General features: G+C 40.5%; 1 protein-coding gene across 1 annotated transcript in view; it reads left to right on the forward strand.

Moving 5' to 3' along the window:
- LOC118785808 (serine-rich adhesin for platelets-like) overlaps positions 1-23,411 on the forward strand; it is a 52,847-nt gene extending 29,436 nt beyond the window's left edge. The window contains exons 9-14 of the mRNA XM_036540744.1: positions 5,758-7,299; positions 10,873-10,950; positions 12,859-12,909; positions 16,117-16,161; positions 22,741-22,812; positions 23,379-23,411. Of these exons, the coding sequence (XP_036396637.1) occupies positions 5,758-7,299; positions 10,873-10,950; positions 12,859-12,909; positions 16,117-16,161; positions 22,741-22,812; positions 23,379-23,411 (1,821 nt within the window). The remainder of the gene's footprint in view (positions 1-5,757; positions 7,300-10,872; positions 10,951-12,858; positions 12,910-16,116; positions 16,162-22,740; positions 22,813-23,378) is intronic.
- Positions 23,412-25,599: the final 2,188 nt, after the last annotated feature.

Consider the following 25,599-nt stretch of genomic DNA (forward strand, 5'->3'; position numbering starts at 1 on the left):
GCAACATCTTCATCAACGTCTTCATCTCCAGCAACTACAACTTCTGCAACATCTTCATCAACGTCTCCATCTCCAACTACAACAACTTCTGCAACATCTTCATCAACGTCTCAAACCACATCCACAACTCCTTCAACTACTGCCGCAATTACTACTTCCACATCTACCACTACTTCTCCAACAACATCTCAAACAACAACATTCTCTTCTCCTACTATGTCATCTCCAACAACTACAACTTCCTCAACATCTTCATCAACGTCTTCATCTCCAACTACAGCAACTTCTGCAACATCTTCATCAACATCTCAAACAACATCTACAACCCCATCAAATACTGCAGCACTTACTACTTCCACAACATCTACCACTACTTCTCCAACAACATCTCGAACAACGACATTCTCTTCTCCTACTATGTCATCCCCGACAACAACAACTTCTGCAACATCTTCATCAACGTCTTCATCTCCAACAACTACAACTTCTGCAACATCTTCATCAACATCTCCATCTCCAACTACAACAACTTCTGCAACATTTTCATCAACATCTCAAACAACATCCACAACCTCATCAAGTACTGCAGCACTTACTACTTCCACAACATCTACCACTACTTCTCCAACAACATCTCAAACAACGACATTCTCTTCTCCTACTATGTCATCTCCAACAACAACAACTTCTGCAACATCTTCATCAACATCTCCATCTCCAACTACAACAACTTCTGCAACATTTTCATCAACATCTCAAACAACATCTACAACCCCATCAAGTACTGCATCACTTACTACTTCCACAACATCTACCACTACGTCTCCAACAACATCTCAAACAACGACATTCTCTTCTCCTACTATGTCATCTCCAACAACAACAACTTCTGCAACATCTTCATCAACATCTCCATCTCCAACTACAACAACTTCTGCAACATCTTCATCAACATCTCAAACAACATCCACAACCCCAGCAAGTTCTGCTGCACTTACTACTTCCACAACAACATCGATCACAACTGCTCCAACAACATCTCAAACAACATCATTCTCTTCTCCTACTACGTCAATTACTTCATTATCAACTACAACAACTTCTGCAACATCTTCATCAACGTCTTCATCTCCAACTACAACAACTTCTGCAACATCTTCATCAACATCTCAAACAACATCCACAACCCCATCAAGTCCTGCAGCACTTACTATTTCCACAACAACTAACACTACTTCTCCAACCACATCTCAAACAACGACATTCTCTTCTCCTACTATGTCATCCCCAACAACTACAACTTCTGCAACATCTTCATCAACATCTCCATCTCCAACTACAACAACTTCTGCAACATCTTCATCAACGTCTCCATCTCCAACTACAACAACTTCTGCAACATCTTCATCAACGTCTCCATCTCCAACTACAACAACTTCTGCAACATCTTCATCAACGTCTCAAACCACATCCACAACTACTTCAACTACTGCCGCAATTATTACTTCCACATCTACCACTACTTCTCCAACAAAATCTCAAACAACAACATTCTCTTCTCCTACTATGTCATCTCCAACAACTACAACTTCGTCAACATCTTCATCAACGTCTCCATCTCCAACTACAACAACTTCTGCAACATCTTCATCAACGTCTCAAACCACATCCACAACTCCTTCAACTACTGACGCACTTACTACTTCCACATCTACCACTATGTCTCCAACAACATCTCAAACAACGACATTCTCTTCTTCTACTATGTCATCTCCGACAACAACAACTTCTGCAACATCTTCATCAACGTCTTCATCTCCAACTACAACAACTTCTGCAACATCTTCATCAACATCTCAAACAACATCCACAACCCCATCAAGTACTGCTGCACATACTACTTCCACAACAACATCGATCACAACTGCTCCAACAACATCTCAAACAACGACATTCTCTTCTCCTACTATGTCATCTCCAACAACAACTTCTGCAACATTTTCATCAACATCTCAAACAACATCCACAACCTCATCAAGTACTGCAGCACTTACTACTTCCACAACATCTACCACTACTTCTCCAACAACATCTCAAACAACGACATTCTCTTCTCCTACTATGTCATCCCCAACAACAACAACATCGGCAACATCTTCATCCACATCTCAAACAACATCCACAACCCCAGCAAGTTCTGCTGCACTTACTACTTCCACAACAACATCGATCACAACTGCTCCAACAACATCTCAAACAACATCATTCTCTTCTCCTACTACGTCAATTACTTCATTATCAACTACAACAACTTCTGCAACATCTTCATCAACGTCTTCATCTCCAACTACAACAACTTCTGCAACATCTTCATCAACATCTCAAACAACATCCACAACCCCATCAAGTACTGCAGCACTTACTACTTCCACAACATCTACCACTACTTCTCCAACAACATCTCAAACAACGACATTCTCTTCTCCTACTATGTCATCCCCAACAACTACAACTTCTGCAACATCTTCATCAACATCTCCATCTCCAACTACAACAACTTCTGCAACATCTTCATCAACGTCTCCATCTCCAACTACAACAACTTCTGCAACATCTTCATCAACGTCTCAAACCACATCCACAACTCCTTCAACTACTGACGCACTTACTACTTCCACATCTACCACTATGTCTCCAACAACATCTCAAACAACGACACTCTCTTCTTCTACTATGTCATCTCCGACAACAACAACTTCTGCAACATCTTCATCAACATCTCAAACAACATCTACAACCACATCAAGTTCTGCAGCACTTACTACTTCCACAACATCTACCACTACTTCTCCAACAACATCTCAAACAATGACATTCTCTTCTCCTACTATGTCATCACCAACAACAACAACATCGGCAACATCTTCATCAACATCTCAAACAACATCCACAACCCCAGCAAGTTCTGCTGCACTTACTACTTCCACAACAACATCGATCACAACTACTCCAACAACATGTCAAACAACATCATTCTCTTCTCCTACTACGTCAATTACTTCATTATCAACTACAACAACTTCTACAACATCTTCATCAACGTCTTCATCTCCAACTACAACAACTTCTGCGACATCTTCATCAACATCTCAAACAACATCCACAACCCCATCAAGTAATGCTGCACATACTACTTCCACAACAACATCGATCACAACTGCTCCAACAACATCTCAAACAACGACATTCTCTTCTCCTACTATGTCATCTCCAACAACAACAACTTCTGCAACATCTTCATTAACGTCTTCATCTCCAACAACTACAACTTCTGCAACATCTTCATCAACATCTCAAACAACATCTACAACCCCATCAAGTACTGCAGCACTTACTACTTCCACAACATCTACCACTACTTCTCCAACAACATCTCGAACAACGACATTCTCATCTCCTACTATGTCATCTCCGACAACAACAACTTCTGCAACATCTTCATCAACGTCTTCATCTCCAACAACTACAACTTCTGCAACATCTTCATCAACATCTCCATCTCCAACTACAACAACTTCTGCAACATTTTCATCAACATCTCAAACAACATCCACAAACTCATCAAGTACTGCAGCACTTACTACTTCCAAAACATCTACCACTACTTCTCCAACAACATCTCAAACAACGACATTCTCTTCTCCTACTATGTCATCACCAACAACAACAACATCGGCAACATCTTCATCAACATCTCAAACAACATCCACAACCCCAGAAAGTTCTGCTGCACTTACTACTTCCACAACAACATCGATCACAACTGCTCCAACAACATCTCAAACAACATCATTCTCTTCTCCTACTACGTCAATTACTTCATTATCAACTACAACAACTTCTGCAACATCTTCATCAACGTCTTCATCTCCAACTACAACAACTTCTGCAACATCTTCATCAACATCTCAAACAACATCCACAACCCCATCAAGTACTGCTGCACATACTACTTCCACAACAACATCGATCACAACTGCTCCAACAACATCTCAAACAACGACATTCTCTTCTCCTACTATGTCATCTCCAACAACAACTTCTGCAACATTTTCATCAACATCTCAAACAACATCCACAACCCCATCAAGTACTGCTGCACTTACTACTTCCACAACAACATCGATCACAACTGCTCCAACAACATCTCAAACAACATCATTCTCTTCTCCTACTACGTCAATTACTTCATTATCAACTACAACAACTTCTGCAACATCTTCATCAACGTCTTCATCTCCAACTACAACAACTTCTGCAACATCTTCATCAACATCTCAAACAACATCCACAACCCCATCAAGTACTGCAGCACTTACTACTTCCACAACATCTACCACTACTTCTCCAACAACATCTCAAACAACGACATTCTCTTCTCCTACTATGTCATCCCCAACAACTACAACTTCTGCAACATCTTCATCAACATCTCCATCTCCAACTACAACAACTTCTGCAACATCTTCATCAACGTCTCCATCTCCAACTACAACAACTTCTGCAACATCTTCATCAACGTCTCAAACCACATCCACAACTCCTTCAACTACTGACGCACTTACTACTTCCACATCTACCACTATGTCTCCAACAACATCTCAAACAACGACATTCTCTTCTTCTACTATGTCATCTCCGACAACAACAACTTCTGCAACATCTTCATCAACATCTCAAACAACATCTACAACCACATTAAGTTCTGCAGCACTTACTACTTCCACAACATCTACCACTACTTCTCCAACAACATCTCAAACAACGACATTCTCTTCTCCTACTATGTCATCTCCGACAACAACAACTTCTGCAACATCTTCATCAATGTCTTCATCTCCAACAACTACAACTTCTGCAACATCTTCATCAACGTCTCCATCTCCAACTACAACAACTTCTGCAACATCTTCATCAACGTCTCAAACCACATCCACAACTCCTTCAACTACTGCCGCAATTACTACTTCCACATCTACCACTACTTCTCCAACAACATCTCAAACAACAACATTCTCTTCTCCTACTATGTCATCTCCAACAACTACAAATTCGTCAACATCTTCATCAACGTCTTCATCTCCAACTACAGCAACTTCTGCAACATCTTCATCAACATCTCAAACAACATCTACAACCCCATCAAGTACTGCAGCACTTACTACTTCCACAACATCTACCACTACTTCTCCAACAACATCTCATACAAAGACATTCTCTTCTCCTACTATGTCATCTCCAACAACAACAACTTCTGCAACATCTTCATCGACATCTCCATCTCCAACTACAACAACTTCTGCAACATTTTCATCAACATCTCAAACAACATCCACAACCTCATCAAGTACTGCAGCACTTACTACTTCCACAACATCTACCACTACTTCTCCAACAACATCTCAAACAACGACATTCTCTTCTCCTACTATGTCATCACCAACAACAACAACATCGGCAACATCTTCATCAACATCTCAAACAACATCCACAACCCCAGCAAGTTCTGCTGCACTTACTACTTCCACAACATCGATCACAACTGCTCCAACAACATCTCAAACAACATCATTCTCTTCTCCTACTACGTCAATTACTTCATTATCAACTACAACAACTTCTGCAACATCTTCATCAATGTCTTCATCTCCAACTACAACAACTTCTGCAACATCTTCATCAACATCTCAAACAACATCCACAACCCCATCAAGTACTGCAGCACTTACTACTTCCACAACATCTACCACTACTTCTCCAACAACATCTCAAACAACGACATTCTCTTCTCCTACTATGTCATCCCCAACAACTACAACTTCTGCAACATCTTCATCAACATCTCCATCTCCAACTACAACAACTTCTGCAACATCTTCATCAACGTCTCCATCTCCAACTACAACAACTTCTGCAACATCTTCATCAACGTCTCAAACCACATCCACAACTCCTTCAACTACTGACGCACTTACTACTTCCACATCTACCACTATGTCTCCAACAACATCTCAAACAACGACATTCTCTTCTTCTACTATGTCATCTCCGACAACAACTTCTGCAACATCTTCATCAACATCTCAAACAACATCTACAACCACATCAAGTTCTGCAGCACTTACTACTTCCACAACATCTACCACTACTTCTCCAACAACATCTCAAACAACGACATTCTCTTCTCCTACTATGTCATCTCCGACAACAACAACTTCTGCAACATCTTCATCAACGTCTTCATCTCCAGCAACTACAACTTCTGCAACATCTTCATCAACGTCTCCATCTCCAACTACAACAACTTCTGCAACATCTTCATCAACGTCTCAAACCACATCCACAACTCCTTCAACTACTGCCGCAATTACTACTTCCACATCTACCACTACTTCTCCAACAACATCTCAAACAACAACATTCTCTTCTCCTACTATGTCATCTCCAACAACTACAACTTCCTCAACATCTTCATCAACGTCTTCATCTCCAACTACAGCAACTTCTGCAACATCTTCATCAACATCTCAAACAACATCTACAACCCCATCAAATACTGCAGCACTTACTACTTCCACAACATCTACCACTACTTCTCCAACAACATCTCGAACAACGACATTCTCTTCTCCTACTATGTCATCCCCGACAACAACAACTTCTGCAACATCTTCATCAACGTCTTCATCTCCAACTACAACAACTTCTGCAACATCTTCATCAACATCTCCATCTCCAACTACAACAACTTCTGCAACATTTTCATCAACATCTCAAACAACATCCACAACCTCATCAAGTACTGCAGCACTTACTACTTCCACAACATCTACCACTACTTCTCCAACAACATCTCAAACAACGACATTCTCTTCTCCTACTATGTCATCTCCAACAACAACAACTTCTGCAACATCTTCATCAACATCTCCATCTCCAACTACAACAACTTCTGCAACATTTTCATCAACATCTCAAACAACATCTACAACCCCATCAAGTACTGCATCACTTACTACTTCCACAACATCTACCACTACGTCTCCAACAACATCTCAAACAACGACATTCTCTTCTCCTACTATGTCATCTCCAACAACAACAACTTCTGCAACATCTTCATCAACATCTCCATCTCCAACTACAACAACTTCTGCAACATTTTCATCAACATCTCAAACAACATCCACAACCTCATCAAGTACTGCAGCACTTACTACTTCCACAACATCTACCACTACTTCTCCAACAACATCTCAAACAATGACATTCTCTTCTCCTACTATGTCATCACCAACAACAACAACATCGGCAACATCTTCATCAACATCTCAAACAACATCCACAACCCCAGCAAGTTCTGCTGCACTTACTACTTCCACAACAACATCGATCACAACTGCTCCAACAACATCTCAAACAACATCATTCTCTTCTCCTACTACGTCAATTACTTCATTATCAACTACAACAACTTCTGCAACATCTTCATCAACATCTCCATCTCCAACTACAACAACTTCTGCAACATCTTCATCAACATCTCAAACAACATCCACAACCCCATCAAGTCCTGCAGCACTTACTATTTCCACAACAACTACCACTACTTCTCCAACCACATCTCAAACAACGACATTCTCTTCTCCTACTATGTCATCTCCAACAACTACAACTTCTGCAACATCTTCATCAACATCTCCATCTCCAACTACAACAACTTCTGCAACATCTTCATCAACGTCTCCATCTCCAACTACAACAACTTCTGCAACATCTTCATCAACGTCTCCATCTCCAACTACAACAACTTCTGCAACATCTTCATCAACGTCTCAAACCACATCCACAACTACTTCAACTACTGCCGCAATTATTACTTCCACATCTACCACTACTTCTCCAACAAAATCTCAAACAACAACATTCTCTTCTCCTACTATGTCATCTCCAACAACTACAACTTCGTCAACATCTTCATCAACGTCTCCATCTCCAACTACAACAACTTCTGCAACATCTTCATCAACGTCTCAAACCACATCCACAACTCCTTCAACTACTGACGCACTTACTACTTCCACATCTACCACTATGTCTCCAACAACATCTCAAACAACGACATTCTCTTCTTCTACTATGTCATCTCCGACAACAACAACTTCTGCAACATCTTCATCAACATCTCAAACAACATCTACAACCACATCAAGTTCTGCAGCACTTACTACTTCCACAACATCTACCACTACTTCTCCAACAACATCTCAAACAATGACATTCTCTTCTCCTACTATGTCATCACCAACAACAATAACATCGGCAACATCTTCATCAACATCTCAAACAACATCCACAACCCCAGCAAGTTCTGCTGCACTTACTACTTCCACAACAACATCGATCACAACTACTCCAACAACATGTCAAACAACATCATTCTCTTCTCCTACTACGTCAATTACTTCATTATCAACTACAACAACTTCTACAACATCTTCATCAACGTCTTCATCTCCAACTACAACAACTTCTGCAACATCTTCATCAACATCTCAAACAACATCCACAACCCCATCAAGTACTGCTGCACATACTACTTCCACAACAACATCGATCACAACTGCTCCAACAACATCTCAAACAACGACATTCTCTTCTCCTACTATGTCATCTCCGACAACAACAACTTCTGCAACATCTTCATCAACGTCTTCATCTCCAACAACTACAACTTCTGCAACATCTTCATCAACATCTCAAACAACATCTACAACCCCATCAAGTACTGCAGCACTTACTACTTCCACAACATCTACCACTACTTCTCCAACAACATCTCGAACAACGACATTCTCATCTCCTACTATGTCATCTCCGACAACAACAACTTCTGCAACATCATCATCAACGTCTTCATCTCCAACAACTACAACTTCTGCAACATCTTCATCAACATCTCCATCTCCAACTTCAACGACTTCTGCAACATTTTCATCAACATCTCAAACAACATCTACAACCCCATCAAGTACTGCAGCACTTACTACTTCCACAACATCTACCACTACTTCTCCAACAACATCTCGAACAACGACATTCTCATCTCCTACTATGTCATCTCCGACAACAACAACTTCTGCAACATCTTCATCAACGTCTTCATCTCCAACAACTACAACTTCTGCAACATCTTCATCAACATCTCCATCTCCAACTACAACAACTTCTGCAACATTTTCATCAACATCTCAAACAACATCCACAAACTCATCAAGTACTGCAGCACTTACTACTTCCAAAACATCTACCACTACTTCTCCAACAACATCTCAAACAACGACATTCTCTTCTCCTACTATGTCATCACCAACAACAACAACATCGGCAACATCTTCATCAACATCTCAAACAACATCCACAACCCCAGAAAGTTCTGCTGCACTTACTACTTCCACAACAACATCGATCACAACTGCTCCAACAACATCTCAAACAACATCATTCTCTTCTCCTACTACGTCAATTACTTCATTATCAACTACAACAACTTCTGCAACATCTTCATCAACGTCTTCATCTCCAACTACAACAACTTCTGCAACATCTTCATCAACATCTCAAACAACATCCACAACCCCATCAAGTACTGCTGCACTTACTACTTCCACAACAACATCGATCACAACTGCTCCAACAACATCTCAAACAACGACATTCTCTTCTCCTACTATGTCATCTCCAACAACAACTTCTGCAACATTTTCATCAACATCTCAAACAACATCCACAACCTCATCAAGTACTGCTGCACTTACTACTTCCACAACAACATCGATCACAACTGCTCCAACAACATCTCAAACAACATCATTCTCTTCTCCTACTACGTCAATTACTTCATTATCAACTACAACAACTTCTGCAACATCTTCATCAACGTCTTCATCTCCAACTACAACAACTTCTGCAACATCTTCATCAACATCTCAAACAACATCCACAACCCCATCAAGTACTGCAGCACTTACTACTTCCACAACATCTACCACTACTTCTCCAACAACATCTCAAACAACGACATTCTCTTCTCCTACTATGTCATCCCCAACAACTACAACTTCTGCAACATCTTCATCAACATCTCCATCTCCAACTACAACAACTTCTGCAACATCTTCATCAACGTCTCCATCTCCAACTACAACAACTTCTGCAACATCTTCATCAACGTCTCAAACCACATCCACAACTCCTTCAACTACTGACGCACTTACTACTTCCACATCTACCACTATGTCTCCAACAACATCTCAAACAACGACATTCTCTTCTTCTACTATGTCATCTCCGACAACAACAACTTCTGCAACATCTTCATCAACATCTCAAACAACATCTACAACCACATTAAGTTCTGCAGCACTTACTACTTCCACAACATCTACCACTACTTCTCCAACAACATCTCAAACAACGACATTCTCTTCTCCTACTATGTCATCTCCGACAACAACTTCTGCAACATCTTCATCAATGTCTTCATCTCCAACAACTACAACTTCTGCAACATCTTCATCAACGTCTCCATCTCCAACTACAACAACTTCTGCAACATCTTCATCAACGTCTCAAACCACATCCACAACTCCTTCAACTACTGCCGCAATTACTACTTCCACATCTACCACTACTTCTCCAACAACATCTCAAACAACAACATTCTCTTCTCCTACTATGTCATCTCCAACAACTACAACTTCGTCAACATCTTCATCAACGTCTTCATCTCCAACAACTACAACTTCTGCAACATCTTCATCAACGTCTTCATCTCCAACTACAACAACTTCTGCAACATCTTCATCAACATCTCAAACAACATCCACAACCCCATCAAGTACTGCTGCACATACTACTTCCACAACAACATCGATCACAACTGCTCCAACAACATCTCAAACAACGACATTCTCTTCTCCTACTATGTCATCTCCAACAACAACTTCTGCAACATTTTCATCAACATCTCAAACAACATCCACAACCTCATCAAGTACTGCTGCACTTACTACTTCCACAACAACATCGATCACAACTGCTCCAACAACATCTCAAACAACATCATTCTCTTCTCCTACTACGTCAATTACTTCATTATCAACTACAACAACTTCTGCAACATCTTCATCAACGTCTTCATCTCCAACTACAACAACTTCTGCAACATCTTCATCAACGTCTCAAACCACATCCACAACTCCTTCAACTACTGCCGCACTTACTACTTCCACATCTACCACTACTTCTCCAACAACATCTCAAACAACAACATTCTCTTCTCCTACTATGTCATCTCCAACAACTACAACTTCTGCAACATCTTCATCAACATCTCAAACAACATCTACAACCCCATCAAATACTGCAGCACTTACTACTTCCACAACATCTACCACTACTTCTCCAACAACATCTCGAACAACGACATTCTCTTCTCCTACTATGTCATCTCCGACAACAACAACTTCTGCAACATCTTCATCAACGTCTTCATCTCCAACAACTACAACTTCTGCAACATCTTCATCAACATCTCCATCTCCAACTACAACAACTTCTGCAACATTTTCATCAACATCTCAAACAACATCCACAACCTCATCAAGTACTGCAGCACTTACTACTTCCACAACATCTACCACTACTTCTCCAACAACATCTCAAACAACGACATTCTCTTCTCCTACTATGTCATCTCCAACAACAACAACTTCTGCAACATCTTCATCAACATCTCCATCTCCAACTACAACAACTTCTGCAACATTTTCATCAACATCTCAAACAACATCTACAACCCCATCAAGTACTGCAGCACTTACTACTTCCACAACATCTACCACTACTTCTCCAACAACATCTCAAACAACGACATTCTCTTCTCCTACTATGTCATCTCCAACAACAACAACTTCTGCAACATCTTCATCAACATCTCCATCTCCAACTACAACAACTTCTGCAACATTTTCATCAACATCTCAAACAACATCCACAACCTCATCAAGTACTGCAGCACTTACTACTTCCACAACATCTACCACTACTTCTCCAACAACATCTCAAACAATGACATTCTCTTCTCCTACTATGTCATCACCAACAACAACAACATCGGCAACATCTTCATCAACATCTCAAACAACATCCACAACCCCAGCAAGTTCTGCTGCACTTACTACTTCCACAACAACATCGATCACAACTGCTCCAACAACATCTCAAACAACATCATTCTCTTCTCCTACTACGTCAATTACTTCATTATCAACTACAACAACTTCTGCAACATCTTCATCAACGTCTTCATCTCCAACTACAACAACTTCTGCAACATCTTCATCAACATCTCAAACAACATCCACAACCCCATCAAGTCCTGCAGCACTTACTATTTCCACAACAACTAACACTACTTCTCCAACCACATCTCAAACAACGACATTCTCTTCTCCTACTATGTCATCTCCAACAACTACAACTTCTGCAACATCTTCATCAACATCTCCATCTCCAACTACAACAACTTCTGCAACATCTTCATCAACGTCTCCATCTCCAACTACAACAACTTCTGCAACATCTTCATCAACGTCTCCATCTCCAACTACAACAACTTCTGCAACATCTTCATCAACGTCTCAAACCACATCCACAACTACTTCAACTACTGCCGCAATTATTACTTCCACATCTACCACTACTTCTCCAACAACATCTCAAACAACAACATTCTCTTCTCCTACTATGTCATCTCCAACAACTACAACTTCGTCAACATCTTCATCAACGTCTCCATCTCCAACTACAACAACTTCTGCAACATCTTCATCAACGTCTCAAACCACATCCACAACTCCTTCAACTACTGACGCACTTACTACTTCCACATCTACCACTATGTCTCCAACAACATCTCAAACAACGACATTCTCTTCTTCTACTATGTCATCTCCGACAACAACAACTTCTGCAACATCTTCATCAACATCTCAAACAACATCTACAACCCCATCAAGTTCTGCAGCACTTACTACTTCCACAACATCTACCACTACTTCTCCAACAACATCTCAAACAATGACATTCTCTTCTCCTACTATGTCATCACCAACAACAACAACATCGGCAACATCTTCATCAACATCTCAAACAACATCCACAACCCCAGCAAGTTCTGCTGCACTTACTACTTCCACAACAACATCGATCACAACTACTCCAACAACATGTCAAACAACATCATTCTCTTCTCCTACTACGTCAATTACTTCATTATCAACTACAACAACTTCTACAACATCTTCATCAACGTCTTCATCTCCAACTACAACAACTTCTGCAACATCTTCATCAACATCTCAAACAACATCCACAACCCCATCAAGTACTGCTGCACATACTACTTCCACAACAACATCGATCACAACTGCTCCAACAACATCTCAAACAACGACATTCTCTTCTCCTACTATGTCATCTCCGACAACAACAACTTCTGCAACATCTTCATCAACGTCTTCATCTCCAACAACTACAACTTCTGCAACATCTTCATCAACATCTCAAACAACATCTACAACCCCATCAAGTACTGCAGCACTTACTACTTCCACAACATCTACCACTACTTCTCCAACAACATCTCGAACAACGACATTCTCATCTCCTACTATGTCATCTCCGACAACAACAACTTCTGCAACATCATCATCAACGTCTTCATCTCCAACAACTACAACTTCTGCAACATCTTCATCAACATCTCCATCTCCAACTTCAACGACTTCTGCAACATTTTCATCAACATCTCAAACAACATCTACAACCCCATCAAGTACTGCAGCACTTACTACTTCCACAACATCTACCACTACTTCTCCAACAACATCTCGAACAACGACATTCTCATCTCCTACTATGTCATCTCCGACAACAACAACTTCTGCAACATCTTCATCAACGTCTTCATCTCCAACAACTACAACTTCTGCAACATCTTCATCAACATCTCCATCTCCAACTACAACAACTTCTGCAACATTTTCATCAACATCTCAAACAACATCCACAAACTCATCAAGTACTGCAGCACTTACTACTTCCAAAACATCTACCACTACTTCTCCAACAACATCTCAAACAACGACATTCTCTTCTCCTACTATGTCATCACCAACAACAACAACATCGGCAACATCTTCATCAACATCTCAAACAACATCCACAACCCCAGAAAGTTCTGCTGCACTTACTACTTCCACAACAACATCGATCACAACTGCTCCAACAACATCTCAAACAACATCATTCTCTTCTCCTACTACGTCAATTACTTCATTATCAACTACAACAACTTCTGCAACATCTTCATCAACGTCTTCATCTCCAACTACAACAACTTCTGCAACATCTTCATCAACATCTCAAACAACATCCACAACCCCATCAAGTACTGCTGCACATACTACTTCCACAACAACATCGATCACAACTGCTCCAACAACATCTCAAACAACGACATTCTCTTCTCCTACTATGTCATCTCCAACAACAACTTCTGCAACATCTTCATCAACATCTCAAACAACATCCACAACCCCATCAAGTACTGCTGCACTTACTACTTCCACAACAACATCGATCACAACTGCTCCAACAACATCTCAAACAACATCATTCTCTTCTCCTACTACGTCAATTACTTCATTATCAACTACAACAACTTCTGCAACATCTTCATCAACGTCTTCATCTCCAACTACAACAACTTCTGCAACATCTTCATCAACATCTCAAACAACATCCACAACCCCATCAAGTACTGCAGCACTTACTACTTCCACAACATCTACCACTACTTCTCCAACAACATCTCAAACAACGACATTCTCTTCTCCTACTATGTCATCCCCAACAACTACAACTTCTGCAACATCTTCATCAACATCTCCATCTCCAACTACAACAACTTCTGCAACATCTTCATCAACGTCTCCATCTCCAACTACAACAACTTCTGCAACATCTTCATCAACGTCTCAAACCACATCCACAACTCCTTCAACTACTGACGCACTTACTACTTCCACATCTACCACTATGTCTCCAACAACATCTCAAACAACGACATTCTCTTCTTCTACTATGTCATCTCCGACAACAACAACTTCTGCAACATCTTCATCAACATCTCAAACAACATCTACAACCACATTAAGTTCTGCAGCACTTACTACTTCCACAACATCTACCACTACTTCTCCAACAACATCTCAAACAACGACATTCTCTTCTCCTACTATGTCATCTCCGACAACAACTTCTGCAACATCTTCATCAATGTCTTCATCTCCAACAACTACAACTTCTGCAACATCTTCATCAACGTCTCCATCTCCAACTACAACAACTTCTGCAACATCTTCATCAACGTCTCAAACCACATCCACAACTCCTTCAACTACTGCCGCAATTACTACTTCCACATCTACCACTACTTCTCCAACAACATCTCAAACAACAACATTCTCTTCTCCTACTATGTCATCTCCAACAACTACAACTTCGTCAACATCTTCATCAACGTCTTCATCTCCAACAACTACAACTTCTGCAACATCTTCATCAACGTCTTCATCTCCAACTACAACAACTTCTGCAACATCTTCATCAACATCTCAAACAACATCCACAACCCCATCAAGTACTGCTGCACATACTACTTCCACAACAACATCGATCACAACTGCTCCAACAACATCTCAAACAACGACATTCTCTTCTCCTACTATGTCATCTCCAACAACAACTTCTGCAACATCTTCATCAACATCTCAAACAACATCCACAACCCCATCAAGTACTGCTGCACTTACTACTTCCACAACAACATCGATCACAACTGCTCCAACAACATCTCAAACAACATCATTCTCTTCTCCTACTACGTCAATTACTTCATTATCAACTACAACAACTTCTGCAACATCTTCATCAACGTCTTCATCTCCAACTACAACAACTTCTGCAACATCTTCATCAACGTCTCAAACCACATCCACAACTCCTTCAACTACTGCCGCAATTACTACTTCCACATCTACCACTACTTCTCCAACAACATCTCAAACAACAACATTCTCTTCTCCTACTATGTCATCTCCAACAACTACAACTTCTGCAACATCTTCATCAACATCTCAAACAACATCTACAACCCCATCAAGTACTGCAGCACTTACTACTTCCACAACATCTACCACTACTTCTCCAACAACATCTCGAACAACGACATTCTCTTCTCCTACTATGTCATCCCCGACAACAACAACTTCTGCAACATCTTCATCAACGTCTTCATCTCCAACAACTACAACTTCTGCAACATCTTCATCAACATCTCCATCTCCAACTACAACAACTTCTGCAACATTTTCATCAACATCTCAAACAACATCCACAACCTCATCAAGTACTGCAGCACTTACTACTTCCACAACATCTACCACTACTTCTCCAACAACATCTCAAACAACGACATTCTCTTCTCCTACTATGTCATCTCCAACAACAACAACTTCTGCAACATCTTCATCAACATCTCCATCTCCAACTACAACAACTTCTGCAACATTTTCATCAACATCTCAAACAACATCTACAACCCCATCAAGTACTGCAGCACTTACTACTTCCACAACATCTACCACTACGTCTCCAACAACATCTCAAACAACGACATTCTCTTCTCCTACTATGTCATCTCCAACAACAACAACTTCTGCAACATCTTCATCAACATCTCCATCTCCAACTACAACAACTTCTGCAACATTTTCATCAACATCTCAAACAACATCCACAACCTCATCAAGTACTGCAGCACTTACTACTTCCACAACATCTACCACTACTTCTCCAACAACATCTCAAACAACGACATTCTCTTCTCCTACTATGTCATCACCAACAACAACAACATCGGCAACATCTTCATCAACATCTCAAACAACATCCACAACCCCAGCAAGTTCTGCTGCACTTACTACTTCCACAACAACATCGATCACAACTGCTCCAACAACATCTCAAACAACATCATTCTCTTCTCCTACTACGTCAATTACTTCATTATCAACTACAACAACTTCTGCAACATCTTCATCAACGTCTTCATCTCCAACTACAACAACTTCTGCAACATCTTCATCAACATCTCAAACAACATCCACAACCCCATCAAGTCCTGCAGCACTTACTATTTCCACAACAACTAACACTACTTCTCCAACCACATCTCAAACAACGACATTCTCTTCTCCTACTATGTCATCCCCAACAACTACAACTTCTGCAACATCTTCATCAACATCTCCATCTCCAACTACAACAACTTCTGCAACATCTTCATCAACGTCTCCATCTCCAACTACAACAACTTCTGCAACATCTTCATCAACGTCTCCATCTCCAACTACAACAACTTCTGCAACATCTTCATCAACGTCTCAAACCACATCCACAACTACTTCAACTACTGCCGCAATTACTACTTCCACATCTACCACTACTTCTCCAACAAAATCTCAAACAACAACATTCTCTTCTCCTACTATGTCATCTCCAACAACTACAACTTCGTCAACATCTTCATCAACGTCTTCATCTCCAACTACAGCAACTTCTGCAACATCTTCATCAACATCTCAAGCAACATCTACAACCCCATCAAGTACTGCAGCACTTACTACTTCCACAACATCTACCACTACTTCTCCAACAACATCTCGAACAACGACATTCTCATCTCCTACTATGTCATCTCTGACAACAACAACTTCTGCAACATCTTCATCAACGTCTTCATCTCCAACAACTACAACTTCTGCAACATCTTCATCAACATATCCATCTCCAACTACAACAACTTCTGCAACATTTTCATCAACATCTCAAACAACATCCACAAACTCATCAAGTACTGCAGCACTTACTACTTCCACAACATCTACCACTACTTCTCCAACAACATCTCAAACAATGACATTCTCTTCTCCTACTATGTCATCACCAACAACAACAACATCGGCAACATCTTCATCAACATCTCAAACAACATCCACAACCCCAGCAAGTTCTGCTGCACTTACTACTTCCACAACAACATCGATCACAACTGCTCCAACAACATGTCAAACAACATCATTCTCTTCTCCTACTACGTCAATTACTTCATTATCAACTACAACAACTTCTACAACATCTTCATCAACGTCTTCATCTCCAACTACAACAACTTCTGCAACATCTTCATCAACATCTCAAACAACATCCACAACCCCATCAAGTACTGCTGCACATACTACTTCCACAACAACATCGATCACAACTGCTCCAACAACATCTCAAACAACGACATTCTCTTCTCCTACTATGTCATCTCCAACAACAACAACTTCTGCAACATCTTCATTAACGTCTTCATCTCCAACAACTACAACTTCTGCAACATCTTCATCAACATCTCAAACAACATCTACAACCCCATCAAGTACTGCAGCACTTACTACTTCCACAACATCTACCACTACTTCTCCAACAACATCTCGAACAACGACATTCTCATCTCCTACTATGTCATCTCCGACAACAACAACTTCTGCAACATCATCATCAACGTCTTCATCTCCAACAACTACAACTTCTGCAACATCTTCATCAACATCTCCATCTCCAACTACAACGACTTCTGCAACATTTTCATCAACATCTCAAACAACATCTACAACCCCATCAAGTACTGCAGCACTTACTACTTCCACAACATCTACCACTACTTCTCCAACAACATCTCGAACAACGACATTCTCATCTCCTACTATGTCATCTCCGACAACAACAACTTCTGCAACATCTTCATCAACGTCTTCATCTCCAACAACTACAACTTCTGCAACATCTTCATCAACATCTCCATCTCCAACTACAACAACTTCTGCAACATTTTCATCAACATCTCAAACAACATCCACAAACTCATCAAGTACTGCAGCACTTACTACTTCCACAACATCTACCACTACTTCTCCAACAACATCTCAAACAACGACATTCTCTTCTCCTACTATGTCATCTCCAACAACAACAACTTCTGCAACATCTTCATCAACATCTCCATCTCCAACTACAACAACTTCTGCAACATTTTCATCAACATCTCAAACAACATCTACAACCCCATCAAGTACTGCATCACTTACTACTTCCACAACATCTACCACTACGTCTCCAACAACATCTCAAACAACGACATTCTCTTCTCCTACTATGTCATCTCCAACAACAACAACTTCTGCAACATCTTCATCAACATCTCCATCTCCAACTACAACAACTTCTGCAACATTTTCATCAACATCTCAAACAACATCCACAACCTCATCAAGTACTGCAGCACTTACTACTTCCACAACATCTACCACTACTTCTCCAACAACATCTCAAACAATGACATTCTCTTCTCCTACTATGTCATCACCAACAACAACAACATCGGCAACATCTTCATCAACATCTCAAACAACATCCACAACCCCAGCAAGTTCTGCTGCACTTACTACTTCCACAACAACATCGATCACAACTGCTCCAACAACATCTCAAACAACATCATTCTCTTCTCCTACTACGTCAATTACTTCATTATCAACTACAACAACTTCTGCAACATCTTCATCAACGTCTTCATCTCCAACTACAACAACTTCTGCAACATCTTCATCAACATCTCAAACAACATCCACAACCCCATCAAGTCCTGCAGCACTTACTATTTCCACAACAACTAACACTACTTCTCCAACCACATCTCAAACAACGACATTCTCTTCTCCTACTATGTCATCCCCAACAACAACAACTTCTGCAACATCTTCATCAACATCTCCATCTCCAACTACAACAACTTCTGCAACATCTTCATCAACGTCTCCATCTCCAACTACAACAACTTCTGCAACATCTTCATCAACGTCTCCATCTCCAACTACAACAACTTCTGCAACATCTTCATCAACGTCTCAAACCACATCCACAACTACTTCAACTACTGCCGCAATTACTACTTCCACATCTACCACTACTTCTCCAACAAAATCTCAAACAACAACATTCTCTTCTCCTACTATGTCATCTCCAACAACTACAACTTCGTCAACATCTTCATCAACGTCTCCATCTCCAACTACAACAACTTCTGCAACATCTTCATCAACGTCTCAAACCACATCCACAACTCCTTCAACTACTGACGCACTTACTACTTCCACATCTACCACTATGTCTCCAACAACATCTCAAACAACGACATTCTCTTCTTCTACTATGTCATCTCCGACAACAACAACTTCTGCAACATCTTCATCAACATCTCAAACAACATCTACAACCACATCAAGTTCTGCAGCACTTACTACTTCCACAACATCTACCACTACTTCTCCAACAACATCTCAAACAATGACATTCTCTTCTCCTACTATGTCATCACCAACAACAACAACATCGGCAACATCTTCATCAACATCTCAAACAACATCCACAACCCCAGCAAGTTCTGCTGCACTTACTACTTCCACAACAACATCGATCACAACTACTCCAACAACATGTCAAACAACATCATTCTCTTCTCCTACTACGTCAATTACTTCATTATCAACTACAACAACTTCTACAACATCTTCATCAACGTCTTCATCTCCAACTACAACAACTTCTGCAACATCTTCATCAACATCTCAAACAACATCCACAACCCCATCAAGTACTGCAGCACTTACTACTTCCACAACATCTACCACTACTTCTCCAACAACATCTCAAACAACGACATTCTCTTCTCCTACTATGTCATCCCCAACAACTACAACTTCTGCAACATCTTCATCAACATCTCCATCTCCAACTACAACAACTTCTGCAACATCTTCATCAACGTCTCCATCTCCAACTACAACAACTTCTGCAACATCTTCATCAACGTCTCAAACCACATCCACAACTCCTTCAACTACTGACGCACTTACTACTTCCACATCTACCACTATGTCTCCAACAACATCTCAAACAACGACATTCTCTTCTTCTACTATGTCATCTCCGACAACAACAACTTCTGCAACATCTTCATCAACATCTCAAACAACATCTACAACCACATTAAGTTCTGCAGCACTTACTACTTCCACAACATCTACCACTACTTCTCCAACAACATCTCAAACAACGACATTCTCTTCTCCTACTATGTCATCTCCGACAACAACAACTTCTGCAACATCTTCATCAATGTCTTCATCTCCAACAACTACAACTTCTGCAACATCTTCATCAACGTCTCCATCTCCAACTACAACAACTTCTGCAACATCTTCATCAACGTCTCAAACCACATCCACAACTCCTTCAACTACTGCCGCAATTACTACTTCCACATCTACCACTACTTCTCCAACAACATCTCAAACAACAACATTCTCTTCTCCTACTATGTCATCTCCAACAACTACAAATTCGTCAACATCTTCATCAACGTCTTCATCTCCAACAACTACAACTTCTGCAACATCTTCATCAACGTCTTCATCTCCAACTACAACAACTTCTGCAACATCTTCATCAACATCTCAAACAACATCCACAACCCCATCAAGTACTGCTGCACATACTACTTCCACAACAACATCGATCACAACTGCTCCAACAACATCTCAAACAACGACATTCTCTTCTCCTACTATGTCATCTCCAACAACAACTTCTGCAACATTTTCATCAACATCTCAAACAACATCCACAACCTCATCAAGTACTGCTGCACTTACTACTTCCACAACAACATCGATCACAACTGCTCCAACAACATCTCAAACAACATCATTCTCTTCTCCTACTACGTCAATTACTTCATTATCAACTACAACAACTTCTGCAACATCTTCATCAACGTCTTCATCTCCAACTACAACAACTTCTGCAACATCTTCATCAACGTCTCAAACCACATCCACAACTCCTTCAACTACTGCCGCACTTACTACTTCCACATCTACCACTACTTCTCCAACAACATCTCAAACAACAACATTCTCTTCTCCTACTATGTCATCTCCAACAACTACAACTTCTGCAACATCTTCATCAACATCTCAAACAACATCTACAACCCCATCAAATACTGCAGCACTTACTACTTCCACAACATCTACCACTACTTCTCCAACAACATCTCGAACAACGACATTCTCTTCTCCTACTATGTCATCCCCGACAACAACAACTTCTGCAACATCTTCATCAACGTCTTCATCTCCAACAACTACAACTTCTGCAACATCTTCATCAACATCTCCATCTCCAACTACAACAACTTCTGCAACATTTTCATCAACATCTCAAACAACATCCACAACCCCATCAAGTACTGCAGCACTTACTACTTCCACAACATCTACCACTACTTCTCCAACAACATCTCAAACAACGACATTCTCTTCTCCTACTATGTCATCTCCAACAACAACAACTTCTGCAACATCTTCATCAACATCTCCATCTCCAACTACAACAACTTCTGCAACATTTTCATCAACATCTCAAACAACATCTACAACCCCATCAAGTACTGCATCACTTACTACTTCCACAACATCTACCACTACGTCTCCAACAACATCTCAAACAACGACATTCTCTTCTCCTACTATGTCATCTCCAACAACAACAACTTCTGCAACATCTTCATCAACATCTCCATCTCCAACTACAACAACTTCTGCAACATTTTCATCAACATCTCAAACAACATCCACAACCCCATCAAGTACTGCAGCACTTACTACTTCCACAACATCTACCACTACTTCTCCAACAACATCTCAAACAACGACATTCTCTTCTCCTACTATGTCATCACCAACAACAACAACATCGGCAACATCTTCATCAACATCTCAAACAACATCCACAACCCCAGCAAGTTCTGCTGCACTTACTACTTCCACAACAACATCGATCACAACTGCTCCAACAACATCTCAAACAACATCATTCTCTTCTCCTACTACGTCAATTACTTCATTATCAACTACAACAACTTCTGCAACATCTTCATCAACGTCTTCATCTCCAACTACAACAACTTCTGCAACATCTTCATCAACATCTCAAACAACATCCACAACCCCATCAAGTCCTGCAGCACTTACTATTTCCACAACAACTAACACTACTTCTCCAACAACATCTCAAACAACGACATTCTCTTCTCCTACTATGTCATCTCCAACAACTACAACTTCTGCAACATCTTCATCAACGTCTTCATCTCCAACTACAACAACTTCTGCAACATCTTCATCAACGTCTCCATCTCCAACTACAACAACTTCTGCAACATCTTCATCAACGTCTCCATCTCCAACTACAACAACTTCTGCAACATCTTCATCAACGTCTCAAACCACATCCACAACTACTTCAACTACTGCCGCAATTACTACTTCCACATCTACCACTACTTCTCCAACAAAATCTCAAACAACAACATTCTCTTCTCCTACTATGTCATCTCCAACAACTACAACTTCGTCAACATCTTCATCAACGTCTTCATCTCCAACTACAGCAACTTCTGCAACATCTTCATCAACATCTCAAGCAACATCTACAACCCCATCAAGTACTGCAGCACTTACTACTTCCACAACATCTACCACTACTTCTCCAACAACATCTCGAACAACGACATTCTCATCTCCTACTATGTCATCTCTGACAACAACAACTTCTGCAACATCTTCATCAACGTCTTCATCTCCAACAACTACAACTTCTGCAACATCTTCATCAACATATCCATCTCCAACTACAACAACTTCTGCAACATTTTCATCAACATCTCAAACAACATCCACAAACTCATCAAGTACTGCAGCACTTACTACTTCCACAACATCTACCACTACTTCTCCAACAACATCTCAAACAATGACATTCTCTTCTCCTACTATGTCATCACCAACAACAACAACATCGGCAACATCTTCATCAACATCTCAAACAACATCCACAACCCCAGCAAGTTCTGCTGCACTTACTACTTCCACAACAACATCGATCACAACTGCTCCAACAACATGTCAAACAACATCATTCTCTTCTCCTACTACGTCAATTACTTCATTATCAACTACAACAACTTCTACAACATCTTCATCAACGTCTTCATCTCCAACTACAACAACTTCTGCAACATCTTCATCAACATCTCAAACAACATCCACAACCCCATCAAGTACTGCTGCACATACTACTTCCACAACAACATCGATCACAACTGCTCCAACAACATCTCAAACAACGACATTCTCTTCTCCTACTATGTCATCTCCGACAACAACAACTTCTGCAACATCTTCATCAACGTCTTCATCTCCAACAACTACAACTTCTGCAACATCTTCATCAACATCTCAAACAACATCTACAACCCCATCAAGTACTGCAGCACTTACTACTTCCACAACATCTACCACTACTTCTCCAACAACATCTCAAACAACGACATTCTCATCTCCTACTATGTCATCTCCGACAACAACAACTTCTGCAACATCATCATCAACGTCTTCATCTCCAACAACTACAACTTCTGCAACATCTTCATCAACATCTCCATCTCCAACTACAACGACTTCTGCAACATTTTCATCAACATCTCAAACAACATCTACAACCCCATCAAGTACTGCAGCACTTACTACTTCCACAACATCTACCACTACTTCTCCAACAACATCTCGAACAACGACATTCTCATCTCCTACTATGTCATCTCCGACAACAACAACTTCTGCAACATCTTCATCAACGTCTTCATCTCCAACAACTACAACTTCTGCAACATCTTCATCAACATCTCCATCTCCAACTACAACAACTTCTGCAACATTTTCATCAACATCTCAAACAACATCCACAAACTCATCAAGTACTGCAGCACTTACTACTTCCAAAACATCTACCACTACTTCTCCAACAACATCTCAAACAACGACATTCTCTTCTCCTACTATGTCATCACCAACAACAACAACATCGGCAACATCTTCATCAACATCTCAAACAACATCCACAACCCCAGAAAGTTCTGCTGCACTTACTACTTCCACAACAACATCGATCACAACTGCTCCAACAACATCTCAAACAACATCATTCTCTTCTCCTACTACGTCAATTACTTCATTATCAACTACAACAACTTCTGCAACATCTTCATCAACGTCTTCATCTCCAACTACAACAACTTCTGCAACATCTTCATCAACATCTCAAACAACATCCACAACCCCATCAAGTACTGCTGCACATACTACTTCCACAACAACATCGATCACAACTGCTCCAACA

Source organism: Megalops cyprinoides, chromosome 11 (genome assembly GCF_013368585.1).
Source record: "Megalops cyprinoides isolate fMegCyp1 chromosome 11, fMegCyp1.pri, whole genome shotgun sequence".
Taxonomy (NCBI): domain Eukaryota; kingdom Metazoa; phylum Chordata; class Actinopteri; order Elopiformes; family Megalopidae; genus Megalops; species Megalops cyprinoides.